The 21,515-nt window shown below is 41.0% G+C and overlaps 1 protein-coding gene across 6 annotated transcripts; it reads left to right on the top strand.

The window, feature by feature from the left end:
- Nucleotides 1-286: 286 nt before the first annotated feature.
- Nucleotides 287-19,964, top strand: nek1 (NIMA-related kinase 1). 6 transcript variants are annotated; one of them, XM_035176289.2, is made up of 36 exons: nucleotides 287-405; nucleotides 1,239-1,387; nucleotides 1,496-1,592; nucleotides 1,724-1,821; nucleotides 2,088-2,171; nucleotides 2,257-2,324; nucleotides 2,427-2,513; nucleotides 2,990-3,044; nucleotides 3,331-3,531; nucleotides 3,616-3,688; nucleotides 4,360-4,511; nucleotides 4,731-4,790; nucleotides 5,099-5,158; nucleotides 5,242-5,289; nucleotides 6,507-6,587; nucleotides 6,707-6,879; nucleotides 6,967-7,086; nucleotides 7,185-7,287; nucleotides 8,798-8,884; nucleotides 9,460-9,543; nucleotides 9,654-9,731; nucleotides 11,906-12,001; nucleotides 12,111-12,323; nucleotides 12,428-12,481; nucleotides 13,028-13,268; nucleotides 14,083-14,208; nucleotides 14,300-14,476; nucleotides 14,818-15,021; nucleotides 15,118-15,223; nucleotides 15,431-15,507; nucleotides 15,599-15,816; nucleotides 16,381-16,538; nucleotides 16,879-17,279; nucleotides 17,619-17,752; nucleotides 18,206-18,338; nucleotides 19,088-19,964. In XM_035176289.2, the coding sequence occupies exons 2-36, from the start codon at nucleotides 1,271-1,273 to the stop codon at nucleotides 19,099-19,101; spliced, it is 4,278 nt and encodes a 1,425-aa protein (XP_035032180.2). In that variant the 5' UTR covers nucleotides 287-405; nucleotides 1,239-1,270; the 3' UTR covers nucleotides 19,102-19,964. The 6 variants fall into 6 exon arrangements, with proteins under 6 accessions (XP_035032180.2, XP_035032178.2, XP_035032181.2 ...); XM_035176287.2 differs by having other exon boundaries at nucleotides 6,964-7,086; XM_035176290.2 differs by lacking the exon at nucleotides 4,731-4,790 and having other exon boundaries at nucleotides 6,964-7,086.
- The last annotated feature ends 1,551 nt before the right edge of the window (nucleotides 19,965-21,515 follow it).

The raw sequence follows: 21,515 nt of genomic DNA, 5'->3' as shown, positions 1-21,515 counted from the left end.
CATGTATGGTCCTTCTTTCTTTAATTGTAGCTCTTTCAATTTCCCATTTGGACATTTGATTTTAATTAGGAGCAAACATATCCTCCATAGCTTTAGGTTAATTTGATTTTCAAACGTCGGCAGTAGAAGCGAATGAGACGGTGTTCAGCTCGCTGTCACCGTCGCCACACTTCCGCAGTCGACCTGTGGTTGCTACACGGGTTGCCATGGTAAGAGAAACGTCCACACTGACTAGGCCCCTTATTCACCACGGAAGTTGACTGGCAGCTGTATAAACCAATGCGCGGTCGAGAAATAGGAAGACGGCCAATGGAAATGCAGCAAAAGAGAGCTGAGTTAGGTTGAGAGCGCGAGGAGCGGCAGCAGGTCCCAGCAGCTCTGATACGGCAGTGAAACAGACTAATGGTAAGAAAAGTACCAGACACATAAATACTTGTATTCGCTGCTACCAAGTGAGCCTCGATAATGTCAGCAGCATGCGTGTCGTTTACTTACAGTGTGTGTATTTAATGTACGGCGGGCTGCTCTCTCCGTGCGGCCACGGTACCGTTAGCAACGTTGCTACCCGCGGTACTGTGTGTTGTGTCCCAGCATCACAGCCTGAGACAAAACACACTGCTCTGTGTGACAGGGCAGCTCGATGGGGAGGGCACACCAGCGACATGTCTGAACTTAACAACAACAACAACAATAATATAATATAATAATAACTTTGCTTGTATAGCACTTATCTAAACATGGTTACAAAGTGCTTCACAAAATCCATGACAAAAAACGAAAAGGTTTTCAATTCAGTTCCATTTTAAGCACCAAATCACAACATATTATGGTCGAGGCCTTAACATGTGTAGAGAAACCCAGCGGTTCCCACAATGAGCAAGTACTTTGGCGACTGTGGAGAGGAATCAACCAGCAGAACCAGACTCAGTGTGGGCGGCCATCTGCCTCGACCGGTTGGGGTGAGGGGAGAAAAATGGGGAAGCGAGGAGACAAGAGGGGAGACCAGGAACAGTTGTGTTACCATCATATTTAAGCTCTGTCGAACTGGTTGTTGAAAATAATAATCTTTAGTTGTATCACGTCTTTTAATCACAATAACGTTAAAAGCCGAACCTGAGGGTACGCTGAAGCTAAAGGTAAATCTGACAATCTGAAATTATTGCCTTTTACAAAACTACCGCAGCTATATGATAGAACCGTATCGTTTCGAATACATAATTTGCTTAATCTCTCTGCAGACCCAGCACGAGGCGCCACTCATTCCAGTAACATGGACAAGTACGAAAAGCTGAAGAAAATCGGGGAAGGCTCATTTGGAAAAGCCCTCCTTGTCAAATCAAAAGAGGATGGACACCAGTATGTCATCAAGGAGATTGGCATATCTGGAGTAAGTCTTATGCACATTATTTCACAAGCTTTACATGTAACCATTAACATGAGCTCCCTTTCACTACCAAGCTCCTTCATCCATCCTCTTTCCCTTTAACTTTGACAGATGCCAAACAGAGAGAGGCAGGAATCTCGAAAAGAAGTCGCTGTTCTTGCCAAAATGAGTCACCCCAACATTGTCCAGTATAAGGATTCTTTTGAAGGTATTCACATGAATAAATAAATCACTTAAGATCTTCGAAAGAACCACAGAGATGATCCTCTGCACTTATTTCCCAATGCACTCAATATAATGATTATAATATTACTTGACTCTGAATTCTACACTTTTCAGAAGCGGGCTGTCTGTTTATTGTGATGGACTACTGTGAGGGCGGAGACCTCTTCAAGAAGATCAACTCTCAGAAAGGAGTACTGTTCTCAGAAGATCAAGTAAGCCATTAACTTTTTGAGACCACTATGAGCTTCCAAGACGTACTAGATGACAGGCTGAAAAAGGGTTCATCATGTATATCGCATTGATATTGCATCTTAACTGATGCTATTCTAGACTTCCATACTCACCAGTCTTTGACATCTATTTAGACTATTTTTATGCTTCTGCAATTTACCTTAGTTGTCATTAGATTTGCAAATGTTAATAGACAGGGAAAGTTGATACTGTGTAATATGTGTTTACCATTTTTTCCTTTGCCTAGATCATGGACTGGTTTGTGCAGATTTGCCTGGCACTGAAGCATGTTCATGATCGTAAAATACTGCACAGGGACATCAAATCACAGGTATTGCTCTATGCACCACATTATCCTTCCTCAGTGATTACAGGCAATGATTTGTCATTTATCATAGAAATCTGTTTCTTCACAGAATATTTTTTTAACAAAGGATGGGACTGTACAACTTGGGGACTTTGGAATAGCAAGGGTTCTAAATAGGTTTGTACCTATGTCATCTAAATAGATCAGCAGATCCCTCTAAAGCCAAGATTAGGGAATAGTTAATTAACAATTTGCTTTTCATTCTCTTCTCATTTTCAGCACTGTAGAGCTGGCAAGGACTTGTATAGGAACACCATATTACCTATCACCAGAGATTTGCGAAAATAAACCATACAACAACAAAAGGTAATAACTTGATGCTCTGGACCACTTTGTTGTATTTGTAGTATATGTGGTATAAATGGATATGTAATTGTTATCCTGAGGACAAGCACTTTCCCCCATTGAACAATGAGTCATGCACGAGTTAATGTTAGTGAGTTAGAGTCGGTGGCTCCTGGGTGATGTAAAGGTGTCATGTCTCTGCTTTATCGAGTGAGCCTGCCTGTGTATATCTGCAACAGCAAGCGAGTATTGATTTTCTTTTAACATGTGTCTGTAATCTAATCCACTTTAGTTACAGCCAATTAATTTAATGAACCGACAACTCAATGTTTAATGTGGAGTTTTCTCAGCTATCAATTCATTTTTCTCCTCGGAATTGCAAATGAGTGATACATTAATGAATGGATGTACTGTAAACCTACCCCTGAACTTTTCCCCTGCACAATCCATTTTTATGCTCTCTCCTCTTACTTTCCCTACTCTCCCTCCATCTGCAGTGATATTTGGGCCCTAGGGTGTGTCCTGTATGAAATGTGCACTCTTAAGCATGCAGTAAGTATTCCGTGTGTGAGTGGTTTACTAAATAATGTGGATATAATGTTTCTTATGTAGCACTGTAGTGCTTTCTCTCACATACTGATTTTAGTTTCTTCCTTATATATTCTGCATGTTTAAGGGTTAACAAGCTAAGTTTCAAAGAATGTGTCATCAGTCTTGAGTGCCTCATTATTATCAAATATGTGTTTCTTAAAATTTTTAATCACACCATTACTCCACACAGTATGACTACTTGGTTGCCCTCAGTGATATCTTCATACTGCTCTGCTCTGCTTCACAGTTTGAGGCTGGCAACATGAAGAACCTAGTCCTGAAGATCATTCGCGGCTCATATCCTCCTGTGTCTCTTCACTACTCCCAAGAACTCCGCTCTCTCTTGGCACAGCTGTTTAAGCGCAACCCCAGAGAAAGGCCGTCAGTCAGCACTGTCCTCGACAAACCTTACTTGTCCTGTAGGATAGAGAGATTCCTCACACCACAGGTACAACTTGTTGTTTGATTCAGTCAGAATTTTACCTCATCTAGGCTGTAAATGCATTTTAATTGAATTCTCTACTGATTCCAGCTCATTGCTCAGGAATTCCGCCACACTTTCCTTCTCAAGCAGCCTAAAGTGGGCGTGTTGCAGGGAGCACCGGGTAAGTAAACACTGCAGCTGAATTTGAAATGTGAGGATACTTTTTAAAACTTGGAGCCCCTGTATGTTTTATATAATTCAAGGATTTTTTAAATGGACTAAAATTTATTTTGAAAAAAAGTGTGTGGGACAACTGAATTCCTCAATATACTATAGTACTCTTATGAGAGGTATTTGTTGAAATCCTACACTGCTTTAACATGAGTACTGCAAGTACAGAGAGAGATTTAGAGCTGTAAAAGACTGTTGGCTTCCACCCATACCTCCCTCACCTACGAATGAGTCTTGGTCTTGCATTGTCCTGACATTTTGTGCCAAATTAAATAGTTAACTATTTGGGACAATTTTAGATAGCAAAATCACACCACTACAGATGGTGGAAGACAGACCCATTCAGACCTGGTATTACCATCTGTCATGAGATATCTGATCAAGTACGTGTCTCTCAGACAGGATGGAGCAGTTTTTGATCACCACCATTTGCAGTAATTTTCAAGCTTTGCTTTTTCAATTGCAGTATTTATCTTACTTATTAATTTTTATTTTTGCCATGGACTTTTGTGTGAAGCACTTTGTAACCTTGTTTAGATAAGTGCTATACAAATAAAGTTATTATTGTTAGTCAGCATGGTCACACACAGTCTCTGCTGTTTTTTTCACTTGTATGAGCAGCCAAGCGTTCTGCTGCTGGGTCCATACCACTCGCCCCAGCCCAGAAGATCACAAAACCAGCCACCAAATACGGAGTGCCTTTAACTGCGAAGAAGTTGTCAGATGCAGCCAAAAAGCCAGCGGAGAGGAAACCAGCTGTTAAACATAAACCGGTCAGTAGGCTGTAGAAGGTGATGACAAGTTGCTCGGATTTTTGAGCTTCACTCCTGGTTTTTTGTTGTTTTTTTGCTCTGTGTTTAAAAAAAGCTGTGTTTGACATTGAGCTCCTAGTCTGGCATGTTGGAGGCCTCTCCCATCTGTGTGTGTGAGTGTCTGTCTTAACATCATAGTGTGTTGGCAACCTCTGAACCCCGGTGTCATATGTTGCTCAGGCCCCTCTCCCAGCACCCTCCCAAAGAAGAGAGGACGAGGAAGAGAGGAAAAAACACGAGGTACAGCTGAGAGCCCCACATAACTTGTATTTACTGTTGGATTCCCCTCCTTTTTCTGTCCCCATTTACACACACATTAAAATGTGTGTCTTCCTACCAGCATTTTTTGTTTTCCCTCTCTCATTGTGCTTGATCCCGTTTTCATCCCCCGGCTCTATTTGAAATGTTCTGCTTGATTTCTCTATTAACCGACCTTTCCCTCCTCGCCCGCCTGCCCAGTGACAGAGCTGTCCTCCTCCTCTTGCCTCAAAGTGGGTTTCTTAAAGATGCTGTTGTTTTGTTTGACATGCTTTTTCCTCACACTGCAGGAAGGGATCAGAAAGAAAAAGATGGAGCTGATTGAGAAAGAAAGGAAACAGAGAGAGCAGGTGAGCACGGTGTTGAGTCCATATTTGAAGTCTGTAATTGTCTTCCCACTTTCAGTTGTCTCTGTTATCTGTGTCATCTCCAGATGTTCCTGTTTAAAGCAGAACAAATGAAGAGATATGAAAAGGAAAAGGTGAGTGCAGACGGATATTATTATTACAAGGGATATTCTCCATCTTGTCCTATGTTCAAAAAAGGGAAAGTGTTTAGTTTAAAAAGGCAAGGAAGTAATGACGTCTGATCTACTGAACGGGCCACATGGTTTTCATAGTACTGCCATACAAGCCATTAGCCAGTCAGATTTACCTTTTAGCCTCAGCGTACCTTCAAGTTTAGCCTGTATCATTGATTACAAGCCCAAAACACTTGATGATGCTAGTTGTGCATTTGTCAGGTGCACAACTGTGAAGTTAGTAATCTAAATTGTGCAGAAGACCTTCAAACGTACAAGGCATATTCAACATCTCGTCCTATATTCTCAAAGAATTTGTTCTTTTATGTAGTAAATCAAGTCACCACAGTGATAAATAAGCTTTTGCAAGGGTCAATGTACTAAGGCCCTTTTCAGACTTGGTATTAACATCCATCCTGAGAGATCCCATCACAAGTGGTCAACTCTAAGTTTGTCTGTTCATACCTTAAACACTTGCGTCATTTGTGTTTGACTTAATTATGTTGTTTTAACCCAGTCTGAGTTAACAGATGTGTCCAATGACAATGTTGGTGTGTGTGTGGGTTTGAGAGAGCGAGAGACAGAGCGAGAGACAGAGCCAGAGACAGAGCGAGAGACAGAGCGAGAGACAGAGCGAGAGACAGAGCCAGAGACAGAGCGAGAGACAGAGCAGGGACAGAGCCAGAGACAGAGCGAGAGACAGAGCCAGAGAGACAGAGCCAGAGACAGAGCCAGAGACAGAGCGAGAGACAGAGCGAGAGAAAAAGAGACCCAGCGGGAGGGTCTGAAAGAACAGATATGTGGCAGCTCTGCCATCAGGATTTTAACTTTTGGAGAAAAAAGCATCAATCATCATTTGTTGGTCAGTGTTGATATTGTGGCTACAAACAAATCTATGTATGCGCTCTGAGTAGCATAAAAGTATGTTTGATTCCTTGAAACTGTAGCAGGTTAGAGGCGACAGCTGAATAGGCGATCCGTAATGTGGGGCCCAGAACACCTTGGTGTTCACACAGTGAAGAAAATGTGGTGTGAGTAATCAGATCTCAGGACGCATTCAGGATATATAAGGGTTTGTTCAAACCTGTACTTAGTGCTGACTACTTGTGATTGGATCACTCAGGAAGCATGTTAATCCCAGTTCTGAACGGGGTCTATGAAACAGTGATCTTTTACAGATCAATCGTATAAACCAAGCCAGAGAACAGGGCTGGAAGCACGTTCTGAGTTCTAGTGGAGGTAGCAGCCCAGAGAGGAAGGTACTGGACACCCATTTCTGTTTAATAATACAAAGATCTTCTACTAGATATCCTTCTTTTACATTTAAGTACAGCATACACACTTCTTGCTCACAACAAACTTTCTCCTGCAATCTCAGTGTTTTGTAGGTGGTCGAAACAGGGCTGCAGGTGTTGGCGCCCCTGTCCCAGGCTCTGTGCTGAGCAAAAGCCCTTATGAACACTACCACGCTGCTCTGGATCAAATGTCTAAACCTCAGCCTAAAGACATTGGTAGGGAGGCATCCTCGGCAACGCCAGGCAGTCCCATTCGGTGAGATCGCACGTCTTCCTTTATCAGACATGTTATGCAGTAAAAATCATCGTATTAACAGCGTTATCTGTTTGTGTATGTAAGAAGTGTACCTGCTGCAGCTGGACCAGTGCTGCCCAGCAGCCCTGCCCATCTCTTAAACCATGATGCAATCAAGAGAGAACTTCAGAGACTGCAGTTCGCTTCTGTACAAGCTCGTTTCAGCAGGTCGGTCAAGTAGCCTCTCTCTAATCAGTAAATAACACTACACATCTGTTGTCATCGCATGTAAATGTGTAGTACTAAGTGTCTTATTCTGTTTTCAGGCAGCGTGGTCAGGTGGCTCCTGGCCGTGCTAATCAGGTCGAGGAGTTTTTACAGCGTAAGAGAGAAGCTATGCTCAACAAGGTCCGTGCTGAAGGACAACTGGTACGTAGTGTGACTTACACTGGAATGTTAAGGGTAACCACATTGAGTGTTACGTTTTTTTTATCGATATATCAACCCTTTTCCATGTTGTTGACTATGACCTTTCACAAACTGTGTGTGTTGATGTATCTCTTTCAAATAATAGGAATTTAAGAGCTCCATTAATTCCAGTATTAACACTGAATCAAACAACACAATGCTGTGTGAATTGCAGTGACAATGAGCCACTTTTATATCATAGTTCAAAAACCATGAAGTCTATGGTAATTTGCTTGCCTGGTGTACATAATGGCAACGCCTTAAAACAGACTGTATAAGAAGTGAAAGAACCTCCAATCTTATCAATTAGATAAGCCAAGTGAACTGTTTGTTTCAGAGCTTTTCTGCCGCCTAGTTGTAGAATATACTGCCTGCACAAATAGGGTTGCTGCTGTAGCCTGGTGTTCCACTGGTGTTCCACGCTGATCAGGCACATACTGATTCTATGACTTACCCAGTGGCCACAGACATAAAACTTGTTTGGTTAACTTTTGAGTGGTATCGCCCACATTACTAGTTATCAATACGTAGTCTGATGCTGCAGTTATAAAGGGAAAGTGTCAGCAGAGTTACATTCTCCTGTCTGACACCCACTAAGTAGTGACTGAGCCGACAAGGGATTTAGATTTTTCTGTCCGAACCCAGTGTAGAGCGCTGCACACTTTACAATGAAGCAAAAGTGGACTTTAAAAGTCTGGGTAATTAAACATTGCACACAACTTCTTGTGTGAGTCTTTTCTTTCTAAATGTCCGGTTTAATCTGTAACACCAGGGGTTGTAACGAGTTTACTACCTGGTGACATCCCTACTGCACATGTAGACTCATACAGGTGACTTCACTTATTCTAGATGTCAAGACCTCTTCTAAGGTCTGTATTTATTTCTACAGTGTAATTTACACTCCTGTCTGTCCTTTTGGTCTTTTTGAATCCGTTAAAGTGGGACAAATTACATTATTATCATTCTGAAGTGAAGACCTGCTCCTGGACTGGGTCCACAGATCCCTGAAGCTGCACCAACGCTGCTGCACAAAGAGCTGTTCACTGTTTAATCAAGCACATGCCAAGTGTAAAGCTGATAAGATGAACAGACATGAACATACAGAGATTTCTTTAATTAGATAGGTGATGGATAGATAGATGTTTGCTGTTTGGTGCTTGACATGTAAACCACAGTCTGTTTATCAATGTTTTCCTGGAAACAGTATTGATGAAAGTGGTAAGACTGAACCAAATGCCAAATTTGTAGGCCATAAGCTGAATAGGCTAAAAAGTATGAGAGATAATTCTGTGGGTTCATCATAACGAGTGGCCTCACTGTCTTAACATGTAGTAATTTGATTCAGTGTTAATATAAAACCTTTGATTAATGCAGCTTTAAATACATCTTGGCCCCAACTCATGACTGTTGTTACAGTTGGATTTGAGGCCTGCGTCCTTTCTAAAATGTGGTTAAATTAAATGGTAAACAGGGCACCCGGCAAAACCTGGCCACGCTCTATGGAAGCCGGGCCGGTTCGGCTCAGTGCAGGAGACCCAGAGCCAACAAAGAAGAGGAGGTAGGAGCCCTGGCTCGAATGCCCAGCCTCACACTCCGCCTCACTCATGGCACGTCTGACCCGGCACGTCTCATATGTGTACACTAAAATCCCTCAAGCACGCCCTTAATTCAAACCAGCAGCTCAGACCCATGCCAACTCCTTCCATAATGTGTGTTGCTCCTCTGTCCAATGTGAACTGTTTGACTATTTTTAGTTTTACCATTTAATGGCTGTTAATCTTCACAACGATAAACAATGAATGCCATTGTTTTTGTTTGTTGTGTGTTTGGTCCTATTTTGAATAACCTCGCCACCTCAGCTTTTCAGTGTCTTACATGTTTTTTGCTTTGAATGGAATACAAGTGTAAGCATCTTTATTGCACTGACAACTGCACGACTATTCTGCCTGAATGAATGGTCTGTTAACATGCAGATGCTAACATCATATGTGTTGAATGAAGCTTTCACATTGTAGAAGTGCTACCCGTGTATGCTATTTGAATGTGACTGCAGATATCAATGCTGCATCCTACTCAGTGTCTGTGTGGGTGTTTATACCACACAGTATGTAACACTCTTGTATTTGTTGTCAGGAGTACTTGAAGAAACTGAGGCAGATCCGCTTGCTGAATTTCAATGAGCGTCAGCAGATCAAAGCTCGACTCAGAGGAGAGAAGGTACAATGATCGTCTCTTAGATTCTTAGAATACCTTCCACAAAAGTGTTTACTGTTTTTCTGTGACATTGTGACATTGTGGCTTATGGCGGTTGTTGTTGTTTGTTTCAGTATGACAGTGATGGTTCAGACAGCCAGGAATCCAGTGAGGAGGCAGAGCTCAGGAGAAAGAAGATAGAGGATTTAAAGGTGAGTCTGTGAGGAACTTAAAACTTTTCTGTTTTATAATATACTATTTTTATTTATTTAACTATATTTATTTTCAAAATATTTCAGATTTAATATCATTAACTAGAATTGCACTCAGAGACCGCATACCTCCGCCAAGGTCCAACACTCTCCTTTTGAAACCAAATTTAAATTCAATAGATTCAGATTGGAGCCAAATCTGTGTTGGATTTGCAGTGGCTGTGTGTGAATTCTTCAAAGACGCCTTTCAAGAGAGTCGACATGTTGCAGATTTGGATTCATTTCTAGCAGGCTAGATGAATCGGTGATGACAACAGCGAATGAGAGTGCCGGAGTCCATGTAGTGGTGAGGTGCCCTGTGATTTCAGCCAATTGCTTTTATGCGAAGGACGAAATACATTAATTTAGTAGTATTGGTTCAGTTTGAGTATGAGCCACACAAAGTAAAACATTTAAGTTTGTAATTATTAAATATTAAGTTATATTTTCTGAGTTATGTTTTAACACTGGCAAAGTTGAGAATAATTACCATGAATTGCCATTTCTATACAACTGGGATGTGACGTCCATGAAGAGTTTCACTTCTCCTGCTTGATGTGTCACTGAGAGCAGGATGATACAGAAGAGCAGGATGATCAGTCTGACTCTTCTTGTGTGTGTTTTCGGGATCAAATGTTTTGTGGAGACCAGACATACGAGGCGGACGTTTTGTGTAGTGTGTGACCTGTCGCCATCCCCTTGGATGGAGTTGTAGCAGTGGAGGTGAAGCCAAAGTCATCAATGACATCATTTTGCCCATCCCCTGGCTAATACTAATCACAGAAAGGCCACTAAGGCGTTCCTGTGACATGGTGGACCTCAGATAGGACTTGATGAGCTTCAGCTTGGAGGAGCTCCTCTCTGCTTCAGCTGCGGTCTGGTTTTATATTATTCTTAAAGATTTCATGAAAAAATTTAACAATATGTCTGTGAAACTATACATTCATAGTATTATTGATGGATTGTGGTTTATTTGGTAGCATTTCGCAGTGTGACTGATTTTAATAATTGCATCAGTACTGTACAAAGTTAGAGGTGCGCTATTTGATAGATTCCCCTGCTCCCCCTTTCTCAACCCTCCCCATCTTTCCCTTTAAGTGTGTTAGACCTTAGCTTCTCTGCTCGATGCTCACAAACTGGAAACAGGATTTCCACTCTGACAAGGTTAACTGACACACACTGTGACATGATATCATTAACGTGACATGACATGAAAATAAGCAATATAAAACTGATCGCGCCAATGTTAACGTTCCTCTTTTTCTCGTGATCGCCCTTTGCCGTCCCCAACATGATGCCGTCTTGGTTAGCTGCCCATGTCACCCATACCTAGATCCTCGTTAATAGGCTCTCCTCTCTTATCCAGCTTTAACCCAAAATGTTTTCACTTCATCTCAGTTTGCTTCACTGTGTGTTTTGCTCTGTGAGTGTTAACTCTGCCTTGCTATCAGATGCAAAGAGAAGCGGCACAATTCCCTAAATGTTGGTGACATTCTTATGTAAATAAACACGCATTGAAACACAATGCGCACCTTATCGAGGTCAGCAAAATTATCAAGTTCATGTTTATATATCGTACGATAAATCAATATAGTAATTATCGCGACAGGCCTACTCTGTGCTTGTTCTTATGATCGTTGTTATGAACAGAAAAGTTGGCAATGGTGGTCATAATTCTGATAGGCGCACCACCTGCATGTAGGGGAAACACTGCAGTTGAATAGTATGAACTCACAACGACTGCAAGAGTCCTGAACACACGACAACAAGTCATGTTTTGTGATCTGCATAGTGATGCGACAACTTTGAAAGTCCTCTACTCTGAACTTGGCATAAGCGGACCCCCTTTCATGACTATCTCAGCCTGTGATTTGTTTTACTGGTTTACTGGTTTTACTCTGTTGTTTTACTGGTGATTACAAGATCAAAGATGTAGTTATAATCTCGACCAGCATGAGCTCTGTTAGTGAGCGGTATAATCAATGCTACAACTACCTGGCAACCAGTGTAGAGAAAATAACACAAAGCTGCTATTGGCAAACCTCTAAGAGTTCCAAGTCCCGCTGCCACACTCACCTCTGACTTTAGCATAGCTTCACTATACATAATTTTGTATGTTTATATGTACCTGACAGGCCCAAGCAAATGCCCGTGCTGCTGTTCTGAAGGAGCAACTGGAGAAGAAGAGGAAGGAGGCATATGAGAGAGAAAAGAGAGCTTGGCAGGACCATGTAAGCTCATTCATTTTTTTGTTTCAAGCTAACATTCCTCTGTCAGTAACATTACCTGGCCTTGCTGGTGCAAGTATAATCTAATGATGGGTATTGTGTGTTGTGGAAGCTTGTAGTTCGGGGGATGAAGGTTGGCATGGCAGCAGGGAATGTAGCAGCGGCGGCGGCAGCAGCAGTAGCAGTCTCAACTACCTCCGACAGTCCTCTTCCACAGCCCAATCTGTCTCAACCAGAAGCAGTTCCCAGCACACCGGCCCTGCCTCCATCCAAAACTTCCACCCCAGTCATATCCATGACTGCTGCCCTGAAGAATGTTGGAGCAGTCAGTATACATTTACAAAGTCCTTCAGGCCCTCTATCATGTGTTTCTTGTATGTATGTATTGCTTGGCTTGGGTATATCAATTTTTAATTTTGTGTTTGTCAGATTACTCCACTCAAGGCAATCTTGCCTGTGCTGGAGACTGCAACAGTCATCCAGGTGAGTGTATCAGTTATTAAAGCAACATTATGTAACTTTTACTGAGCAAAAGTGCCCTCTGCAGCCACACATGATGATTATTCCTGTTGGGCTCTGTGTCTGAGTAAACTGTTTTTCATGCAGAGAAAAAACAAATCCCATCAATGTGTTGAGCTGCGACTGCGTAGTCCCATTCACTGAACTGAAACACAACGGAACGGTGGTTATTACCATGATCCCCGACTTCCTGAACCAGAAGAGCTGCCGCTGTTACAAATACACCGAAGTCTGTGTAGAATTCTTGATATTTTAAAAGTTTGCTCATCAAATATTTGAGATAAATGCTGGTTTTTAAAGACGTCTAAGTCCTTTTAAGTGATCCACTGTTCAGCATCACTTTTGAACTTGCTGGGCCTGACTCTGGCAATGTAAGCTGCAACTTACACACTTCTTACAGGATATTGTACTCGCTGACCGAGTTCCATAGTGTTGCTTTAATGTCGTGGGCTTAGATTTCTGATTCTATTTTCAGAAAGATAATGCTACTTAATCCTTTTCGTCTAACAGAGTGAGAAAAAGCAGATACTGCACCGACTTAACCAGAACCTAAAAGTCCAAAGTCCAGGGGAGGAGGGAATGGAGGCGGTTCCACCCCCTGCAGAACCAAGTGCTGCTGCCCAGCAGAACCTGTCTGACACAAAGAGTCGTCCCGGTTCCAACGGAGACCGAAAGAAGTGGGATGCAGCTGAACTGCCTATACTTCCTGTGGCTCAGCAAACCTTAGAGCAAACCTGTGCCACAATGATTAGTGAGTTATTCTTCCACAGGACAAAGCTCTCATGTCCCATTCATGAACAGAAACAAGATTATTTGTATCCCTCTACGCTGGTGACAGCCATTGGCCTGAGGCATTATGCTGTCGGTTGTACGTTGTCCTTGAGGGAATGTCTTCAAATGTGGTACAGAACATTTACTTGGATTCACAGATGAACTGATTCGATTTTTGTGGTACAAGGTCAAAGGTCAAGTTAACTGTGACCTCATGTTTTTGTGAACAAGATATATTAGCAACATGTTATTTCATTACAATTGGCACAACATTTACACTTGGACTCGAGGAGGAAAAAAGGTCAAGGTCACTGTGACATCACAAAACCTTTTTTTGCTTCATGAACATGATATCTTTACAATTCCTCGAGAGGATCTTTTCAAATTTGGCAGAAATGTTCCCTTCGACACACGGATTAACTGATTCGATTTGGGTGATCAAAGGTCAGGATTGCCTCACAAAACATGTTTTTGGCCTTGTACGGAAAGATTAACTGATTTCAGTGGTACTGATAAGAGTGGGGGAAATTGTGTAGACTGAAACTGCACTGGTTTGAGTTTGTTTTGTTTTATTTTGTGATAAAGTTGAATTTCGGTTGAACTGAACTTTAAGTAGTTTTATAGGTAAATTTCCATTTGAAACGGCCACAGATTTTGTTTAGCTTTGCTTTATAGCACAAGTAATCCTACATGTTAATACTTGTGCTGTGGAAATGATGTGGCCACAGTGAAGTCAAAAATATAAATACATTTGCGAAAGGTTTTGCTCAGTTTTTCAACCTCTCTCTGACCAGACACCCCAGTGTCTCCAGACGAAAGGCCGTCCTCTGGTGGAGACAGGAAGAAGTGGGAGGCAGGACTTCCACTTGTCCTCTCTGTAGCCCAACAAACTCTAGAGAAGACCTGCATCTCAACCATTGGTGAGCTGGCTTCTTCCTGAATGACATGCACATCTCTCTGAAAATGAACAGTGGGCACAGAAAACATGTGAGTCCTTTTTATTTCTGTCAGAGCAAACAGCGGGTGAAGTTATAAAGATGGATGTGCTTCAGGAGGAAATTCAGAGGAAGATGTGGAGAGCGAGTCCAGACTCTCAGGTGCTTCGAATCCTTCAGGAGGCCGAGCTTCAGCCTCTCACCCAGCAGCTGGAGAATGTCTACATCTGTGAGAAAGACATTCTCTGCCTCGGTTAGTCTTCATTCAGTTTTCATATTCTCACCATCTACATCTTGAACTTGTGCCATACAAAAAAAACAAGCTTGTAAACCTCAAAGCTTTAATCAAGTAATTGTTTATTGGTTCTCTCCCTTTATGATTAGATATGTCAATATTTTAGTTTTGTCATAATTTCATCACCCTTCTCTTCATTTGACTGTTCCATTCAATATAAATTCTTGAGGACACACAGCAGTTAAAAATTATTTACATCAGCAAATATTTCTTTTTTTTTTTTTTTACTTTTCATGGGCTGTTTCAGACTCATTGAAAGTCATGATATAAATTCACTCACTGTTGATTATTCTTCACAGATAAATCTAACCAGGCTGCAGTACCTGAGGTGGAGAGGACACCTAAAGAAGTGTTGACCTCTGAGCCAACACCATCTGCTGTGCTTCTGAGCCCTGCATTTGAAAAGGAGAGTTCTGCTCCAACAGAGTCCTCACATCAGGAAACGTCTGTAGCCGGTACAATTGAAACAGTGCCACTGCCGCCCAACCTCACTGAGGCTCATGGTTATTACTCAACCTTATATTGAGCCTATCTTCCTCATTTCCAAGTATATATATTTTAGTACAATGCAATCCTATCTGGCCTGAAAATTCTTTCAGATCTAGCAGACGTGGAGTCAGTTGTTCTCGAGGACACACCGAAACAGGCCTTGCGTCCTCCAGCGGGTGTGCAGCAGGCATGGGAACAGGACGGCCAGCAGCCAATGTGACTTTTCATCTTTATCATCATTCATATTAAGAACTTTGCTGTTTCACGCCAAAATGAAAACATATTGATTGTTCCCTGACCCCAATATGAGTTAAGCTCACTGTCCCAGTGTATTTAAGTGAACAAGGTTATTGTGTTTCAGCTTATAAAAGGTAACATGTCTCTGAGAACAATTTCTTACATGTTTGTGTATTTCACTTATAGGCCATCAGAGGGCAGTAAAAGACCAACAGGCACCAAGGAGGGTGAGAGGAGTGTGGAGAAACCCACAGAATTTTCAAGTGAGATGATTGTTTAGAGAATTAAAGATGATTTGCTGTTCAGCATGATTATCATCTAATTAAATCTGCCCCCCTCCCTCCCTCTCCCCAGGTTTACCACAGTGCGAGGAGCCTCTGTTTATGAAGTTGTGCTCCCCAGCCCACCGACGCACTGCTGCCCTCTCAGTGCTCTCAGCCCAGTCCTCTATGGATGAATCATCGTCCTCTCTGGCCTCTCGCTCACGCTCCGTCTCACCTCTGCGCACCAAACACCACAACTCCCTCCTCATTGGACTCTCTACGGGCATGTTTGATGCCAACAATCCCAAGGTGATCACTGCCTGAACATTATGCATTAGAGTTTTGTCTGGTAATTACCTTGGTAATGATGGAAAGAACAGTGGGGGTAGTCGAAGTTTAATTTTTTTATGTTTTAGATCCATGACTGTTTTAGATGTAACAGGGAGCAGCTGTTCCTGGTGTAATGCCGAGGCTTGTGGGGTATTTTTAGGAAGGATTTCAGTCTTCTTTATTAATGAGGGGGAATGGAATGGAGCTGGTGCCATTATTCACATAGTCTGAACCTGCAGAGGGCCTGATAGGACAGAAAAGACATCCATCAACCTATATCTATCATTACCTTCATCCTGGACATTGAGATCTGCAGAACCTAGCTCAACATTTTTTATATCCATACAAAGAGCAACATAAAATATGAATGAGGCAGGTTTGGTCACTGTGCTTTTGGGGTTTGGTTGTTTTCTTTAGTAGTTACATTTTCTACATTTCATTTGTGTCACAACACCAGATCCAAGCACACTATACATTTACTCGTCACCTTGTTTTCACATGTAAGGCCATCAAAATATTTCACAGTGTGCTTTGTGCTGTCAGATGCTGCGGACCTGCTCTCTACCAGATCTCAGTCGTCTCTTCAGTGCTCAGCAGGACTCTGCAGGGGCTGGTAATGCTAATGTTGCCCCAGACAACAACCTGGAAATCGAGGACCTGGATGAGGCGGCTAAAGATGATGACCAGTCAGAGACTGAAGAGTAAGACGAACAGAAACAAATGAAATTTCAAAAACATTCTCAGGCCCAACTCTGTGATATTGTCAGTCCATAAATACACAGTGAAGGTTATATGTTCTATGTTGTAATGTGGGTATATTAACTACTCTCCGTGGGTACTATAACTTCTAAACAAATTGCTGCAGTCTTAAGAAGACAGGTCATTTAGTTGGATTTCTTGCCTTTCTCGTATTCTAATATTTTTCTATGTGTCAGAGACAACATTCTAAAATTGTGCAGGTCATTTTTTTGCAAAGACGCTATCAATACAGCCAGCTAATGGCCTATATTGTATGTAATAAGAATATACTCTGTTCCCTAGTGCATATGAGGATGAAGACCTGCAGGACATCAGGGCCTCAATGGAGAGACTGCTGCAAGAAGACGAAGACGAAGACTTAATGAGGGGCCCTCCAGAGGTCGGAGCAGGAGACTTTAATGGAAACCCTTCAGAGAGCCAAGACAAGGAGTTTTTTAACAGGATAGCAGCTGAGATGGATCAGGACAACAATCAGATGGCTGTAGATAATGACGACGAAGAAGATGATGACGATGAAGAGGAAGAAGAAGAAGGCGAAGAGGAGGAGGAGGATGATGAGGACGAGGATGAAGAATGCTCCAATGGCAGTCCGGGTGATGTGGAGGCAGGGGAGTTGCTCACCAATGGCGTGGGAGATGAGAACCACAGTAATAACAGCCAGCTCAATGAGGAGTGGCAATCAGGTAGGAGGAATGATGGACTTGCAAGTGTTGTTTTTAAAACATTTATACATTTTATTTTTGAATGCAATTCTTCATAATTGATTTATTAATTATTTCAATGCAAGAACAAACCCTGATTTTACCACTTTTGCTGACATAGTAAGTTTTTAGCAGCAACTATGGCAAACTCCCTCAGCTTGGAATATAATCATTGTGAATATTTACAATGACAGACGATTCATGCCTTTAGTATGTGACCATTAAACAAAAAATTGGTAATTTTTGCCGTCTAAGCATCTCCAAGACCCAAAGTGTAACAGTGTTATGAGAACTGAACTGACGAATCCTGCTGCGTTACAGATGGCAGTGGAGAGGAGCAGGGCGGAGACGCTGAGCTTCATGACAGCATCTTCAGCCGACTGGAGGAGCTTCGCTTCAACCTGGAGCAGCAGATGGGCTTTGAGAAGTTCATCGAGGCCTATAATAAGATTAAGGTATAAAATATTTGTTATTTCGCTCTAAGGGAGTTTTCACACCTGAAAGTCGGGACCATGGTCTGAACCAAGGTTCATGTCTCTTTTACATGGTTTACATTTGTTCCGGATAGATTTGGTTTCATATTTTACTTTAGGAAGAGCACTAAATTTGTATAATATATATATGCGCATCCTGTTGTCATTGCCTATGTGGGCTGCGTCAACCTATACTAAACATTGATTGGTTTGTAGATAGGCGTGTCTGGCGTTGGCATGTAGTCAATTCTGCTATAGTCTTACTTACTAACTTTTTTGAATTAAATGCAGCAAAATGAAGTTCCCATTGTTATGTTGTCAGAGGACCAAACAAGGGAAAGAATCTTTAATCTTTAGGTCATCCAAACAACTTCAAAGTTGAGTTTTAGAAGACTGACTTGATTGAATGGATGTCTTGTTGTTTTGGTGCTCAAGGCTATACATGAAGATGAAGACGAGAACATTGACCTGGGCTCCAGTTTGGTCTTAAGCATTTTGGGAACTGAGCACCAGCACCTTTATCCCAACATCCTGCATCTAGTGATGGCAGATGGCGCATACCAAGAAGGTGAGCAGTAGCTTATTGTATATAAGTCTTTTCTATCATTTCCATTGTATCGCTGAAAAACTGCTTTTCTATTTCATTTCAATCGCATCATAACATGTTTTTTGTCATGTTTTTTTCAAGTAATTTCCATTTTCCACTGCACACTTACCTCCTGAGTTTCTGTGTCACTTTCGGGTTGTAAAGCGGCTAAATAAATGTGAAATGCACCTTTAACACTATCTGTCTGCTTTGTCTTGCTCTTTGTCAAGATGGATGTAAAACTTAAAGTTTTGAGTTTGAAATGTTTCCCTCAGAAATCTTCTGATACATTTTCCCTCTGAACGTCTCTATTTGACAATTTTTTGGTTTTCTATTTTTACTCCTGTCAGAGGAAGAATAGATTGTTGATGCAAATGTCAAGTATCTGCTTGGAGGATTTATCTCATGATCTGTGAAGATGTACCTTATGGCTCCCATCCATACTGCAGTAACACTTGCTATATTTTGAAATGTAACTGAGGCAGCTATCAGAGAACAAACCCATTCACTGCAGTTGTTTTTAATAGTGTGTCGGTTATAATCACATTATCCATCCCCCCCAATGTTCCAGAGGTCACAGCTCTGGGTTTTAAGTCATTTGTGATGCCCGTTGTTCCATTAAATATTTGGTTGCCTCATTGATTCTCTCTTTATTTAAACTACTCTAACCAATGAACCTCTTTAATGAATTATCTGTCTCAACGTGATTCTTTGCTTTCTCTCTTTTGTAGATAATGATGAGTAATGTTTTCTGCGATGGAACTGCTGGCAGCCATGCTGGCAGCTACGACAATCTGCTTGCTATCTGATGTCTTCCCATGACGTACATCATTGGCAGAAGAATCTATGCATGACATGTCGCAGCTGTGCATCCGACAGTGTTCCTGGCACACTTGCATGATGAATTACTAGTCAACTCAAGGATGTATTTCATACTTTTGACTATCAGCACCTGACACTCTTTTCTAACCAGTGTTCATTCAAAAAGTGCATTAACAAAACATGTAGTTATTTACCAAAGTTTATGGTTCTGTCAGATGTTTGTGAAGCTTTGTCTGTTAGTGAATGACACACGTGTATTGTCACACTGATTCATAGTAGAAACTATCATGTCACAATTTGTTGTTGGTTGCTCATATAGACTCCTCATTTTATTTTGGCAGGCAAACATCTGGTCCTCTCAGGTGCTCTCTCTTTCTAACTGTCACACACACTAAACCATAGCTTCAAAACCAGGTCACCCTGGAAACAAATGTATCATAATTTACTCAGAACCAACGGAACCTCCTTTTCTTAATACAATTTTCACCAAACAAGAAGTTAAATATTATACAAGACATTTTTCCACATTTCCTACTGTTTCAGTTAACCCATTTTAATTATTGTAATTATATGATTACTGTGAGACTGTTGACTGCTGCCAAGCTACTGTAGCAAGACTATGGCACTGACGTGCTGAGCGTGATGATGGAGAGCCTGGTTATATTTATGTTCAGTGCAGAGCACTGATAAGTAAGCAATGATACAGATATAAACAATAATTCCTATATGACTACAAATTAAATATTGTAAATATTTTTTGAAGTAATAAAAACTTTTTTTCGAGAACCTGACGTCTAATTCTCCAATTTTCTTTTTTTATTTGAGGTATTCTTTTTATTGTTTTTATATAATATACTGTATATATTTAATAATACAACACCCTCAACTGAAGCAAGCAATGTGTAACTTGTAAAAACATACAAGTAAAGGTTCTACAGCATAATGGAAGTCAAATTATTCCAGAAACAGAAGAAACAAACGTACATATATATATATATATATATATATATATATATATACATATACACACATACAAACATATAAATGAGTTAATTTACACAGTACAACAACACATCTGCGTGATGCTGCCCTCGTACAAAATAGAGATTGTGTACATACTGTATAGTTATGATACATTCAAGGAGCATTAAGAAACATAAAAATAACTATAAGACTAAAGTTAAAAATCAATTTGCATTATATGAAGGTTGTGACCATGATATCCAGGAAAATTTATTTTGCCATCATCTGCTTTTTTCTACCTCACTGCCATGAACACTTAATAATATGGTTACGCATGGACTTATCAATGTTTACAAATGAGTTTACATTATTATTACAGTATAAAAGATGCTTTTATTAAAATTATTTTATTGAAAATGTGATCACAAGGGGTCAAAAGAAAATCATTCTGCTCTACACAGGTCATCAGACTGGTGCGTACACTAGACTATTTTCATCCACAGCCCTTCTGGAGACCACTCACCCCTCTGTCAGCTGGAGAGATTTATTTGTAGATGTAGCCCCTGTGGAATAATATAACACAGGCCTCCGGTGTTCTAACACCGCTCCATGTCTGATTTAGTGTGGCAGGAGGAGTGGGCGTGTTTCCTATGAGTGGAGCAGAACCCAGTAAATGACTTTAACATCCTTCTAATAAGAAAAAAAAGCAGTGTGAAAATGGAGCTTTGTAACTTTAAAAGTTGTTGCACTTAAAAAGTTGCAATTGTACCCCTCTAGAACTGCCATTACCCAACTGGTCATTAATTCCCCATATGCATGACCATGGTGTTTGACAGAGTGCAGATTTTATCATGCAAATATTTCTTTCAATTTTCACATTTCTCTTTTGTCAAACAATTACATACGCGTGAACTGGTTTCGTTACAAATCAATGATTAGAAACTTTGGAAATCATTTAAATTACAACTTGTAGGTAGTGATGCTGCAGTTGGAGGAATTGAGGAGCCAATAGAGTCAGGCTCAATGTCTGAAGGGAGACCCTGAGCCTGACCGAACACTTCCATTATTTTTAAATGAATGCAAGTATTTTCTTCATCTCTGCTAAAATCATTTGGTAATTTCATTTCAAGAGACCAGAATGAGAGTTTTATGGTGATTTATATAATTTTGTATCAATGTATATAGAATAACTTTTCCATTTGAGTGTCGTGCTCAGTTTCTGACAGTATATGGGTTCGGGTCAGTTCAGGGCTTCCATAAAGGCTTGAGGCGGTTTCATGCTATTCCCAACAATGCAGTATCATTCAGTATTTATGCTGCATGGCGACACTTCATTTGTTTGTTGCTCCATTTCGGATTCAGTAATTCTGTTTT

Source organism: Hippoglossus stenolepis, chromosome 14 (assembly GCF_022539355.2).
Source record: "Hippoglossus stenolepis isolate QCI-W04-F060 chromosome 14, HSTE1.2, whole genome shotgun sequence".
Taxonomy (NCBI): Eukaryota; Metazoa; Chordata; class Actinopteri; order Pleuronectiformes; family Pleuronectidae; genus Hippoglossus; species Hippoglossus stenolepis.
This window is presented reverse-complemented; position numbering and strand designations above follow the sequence as displayed.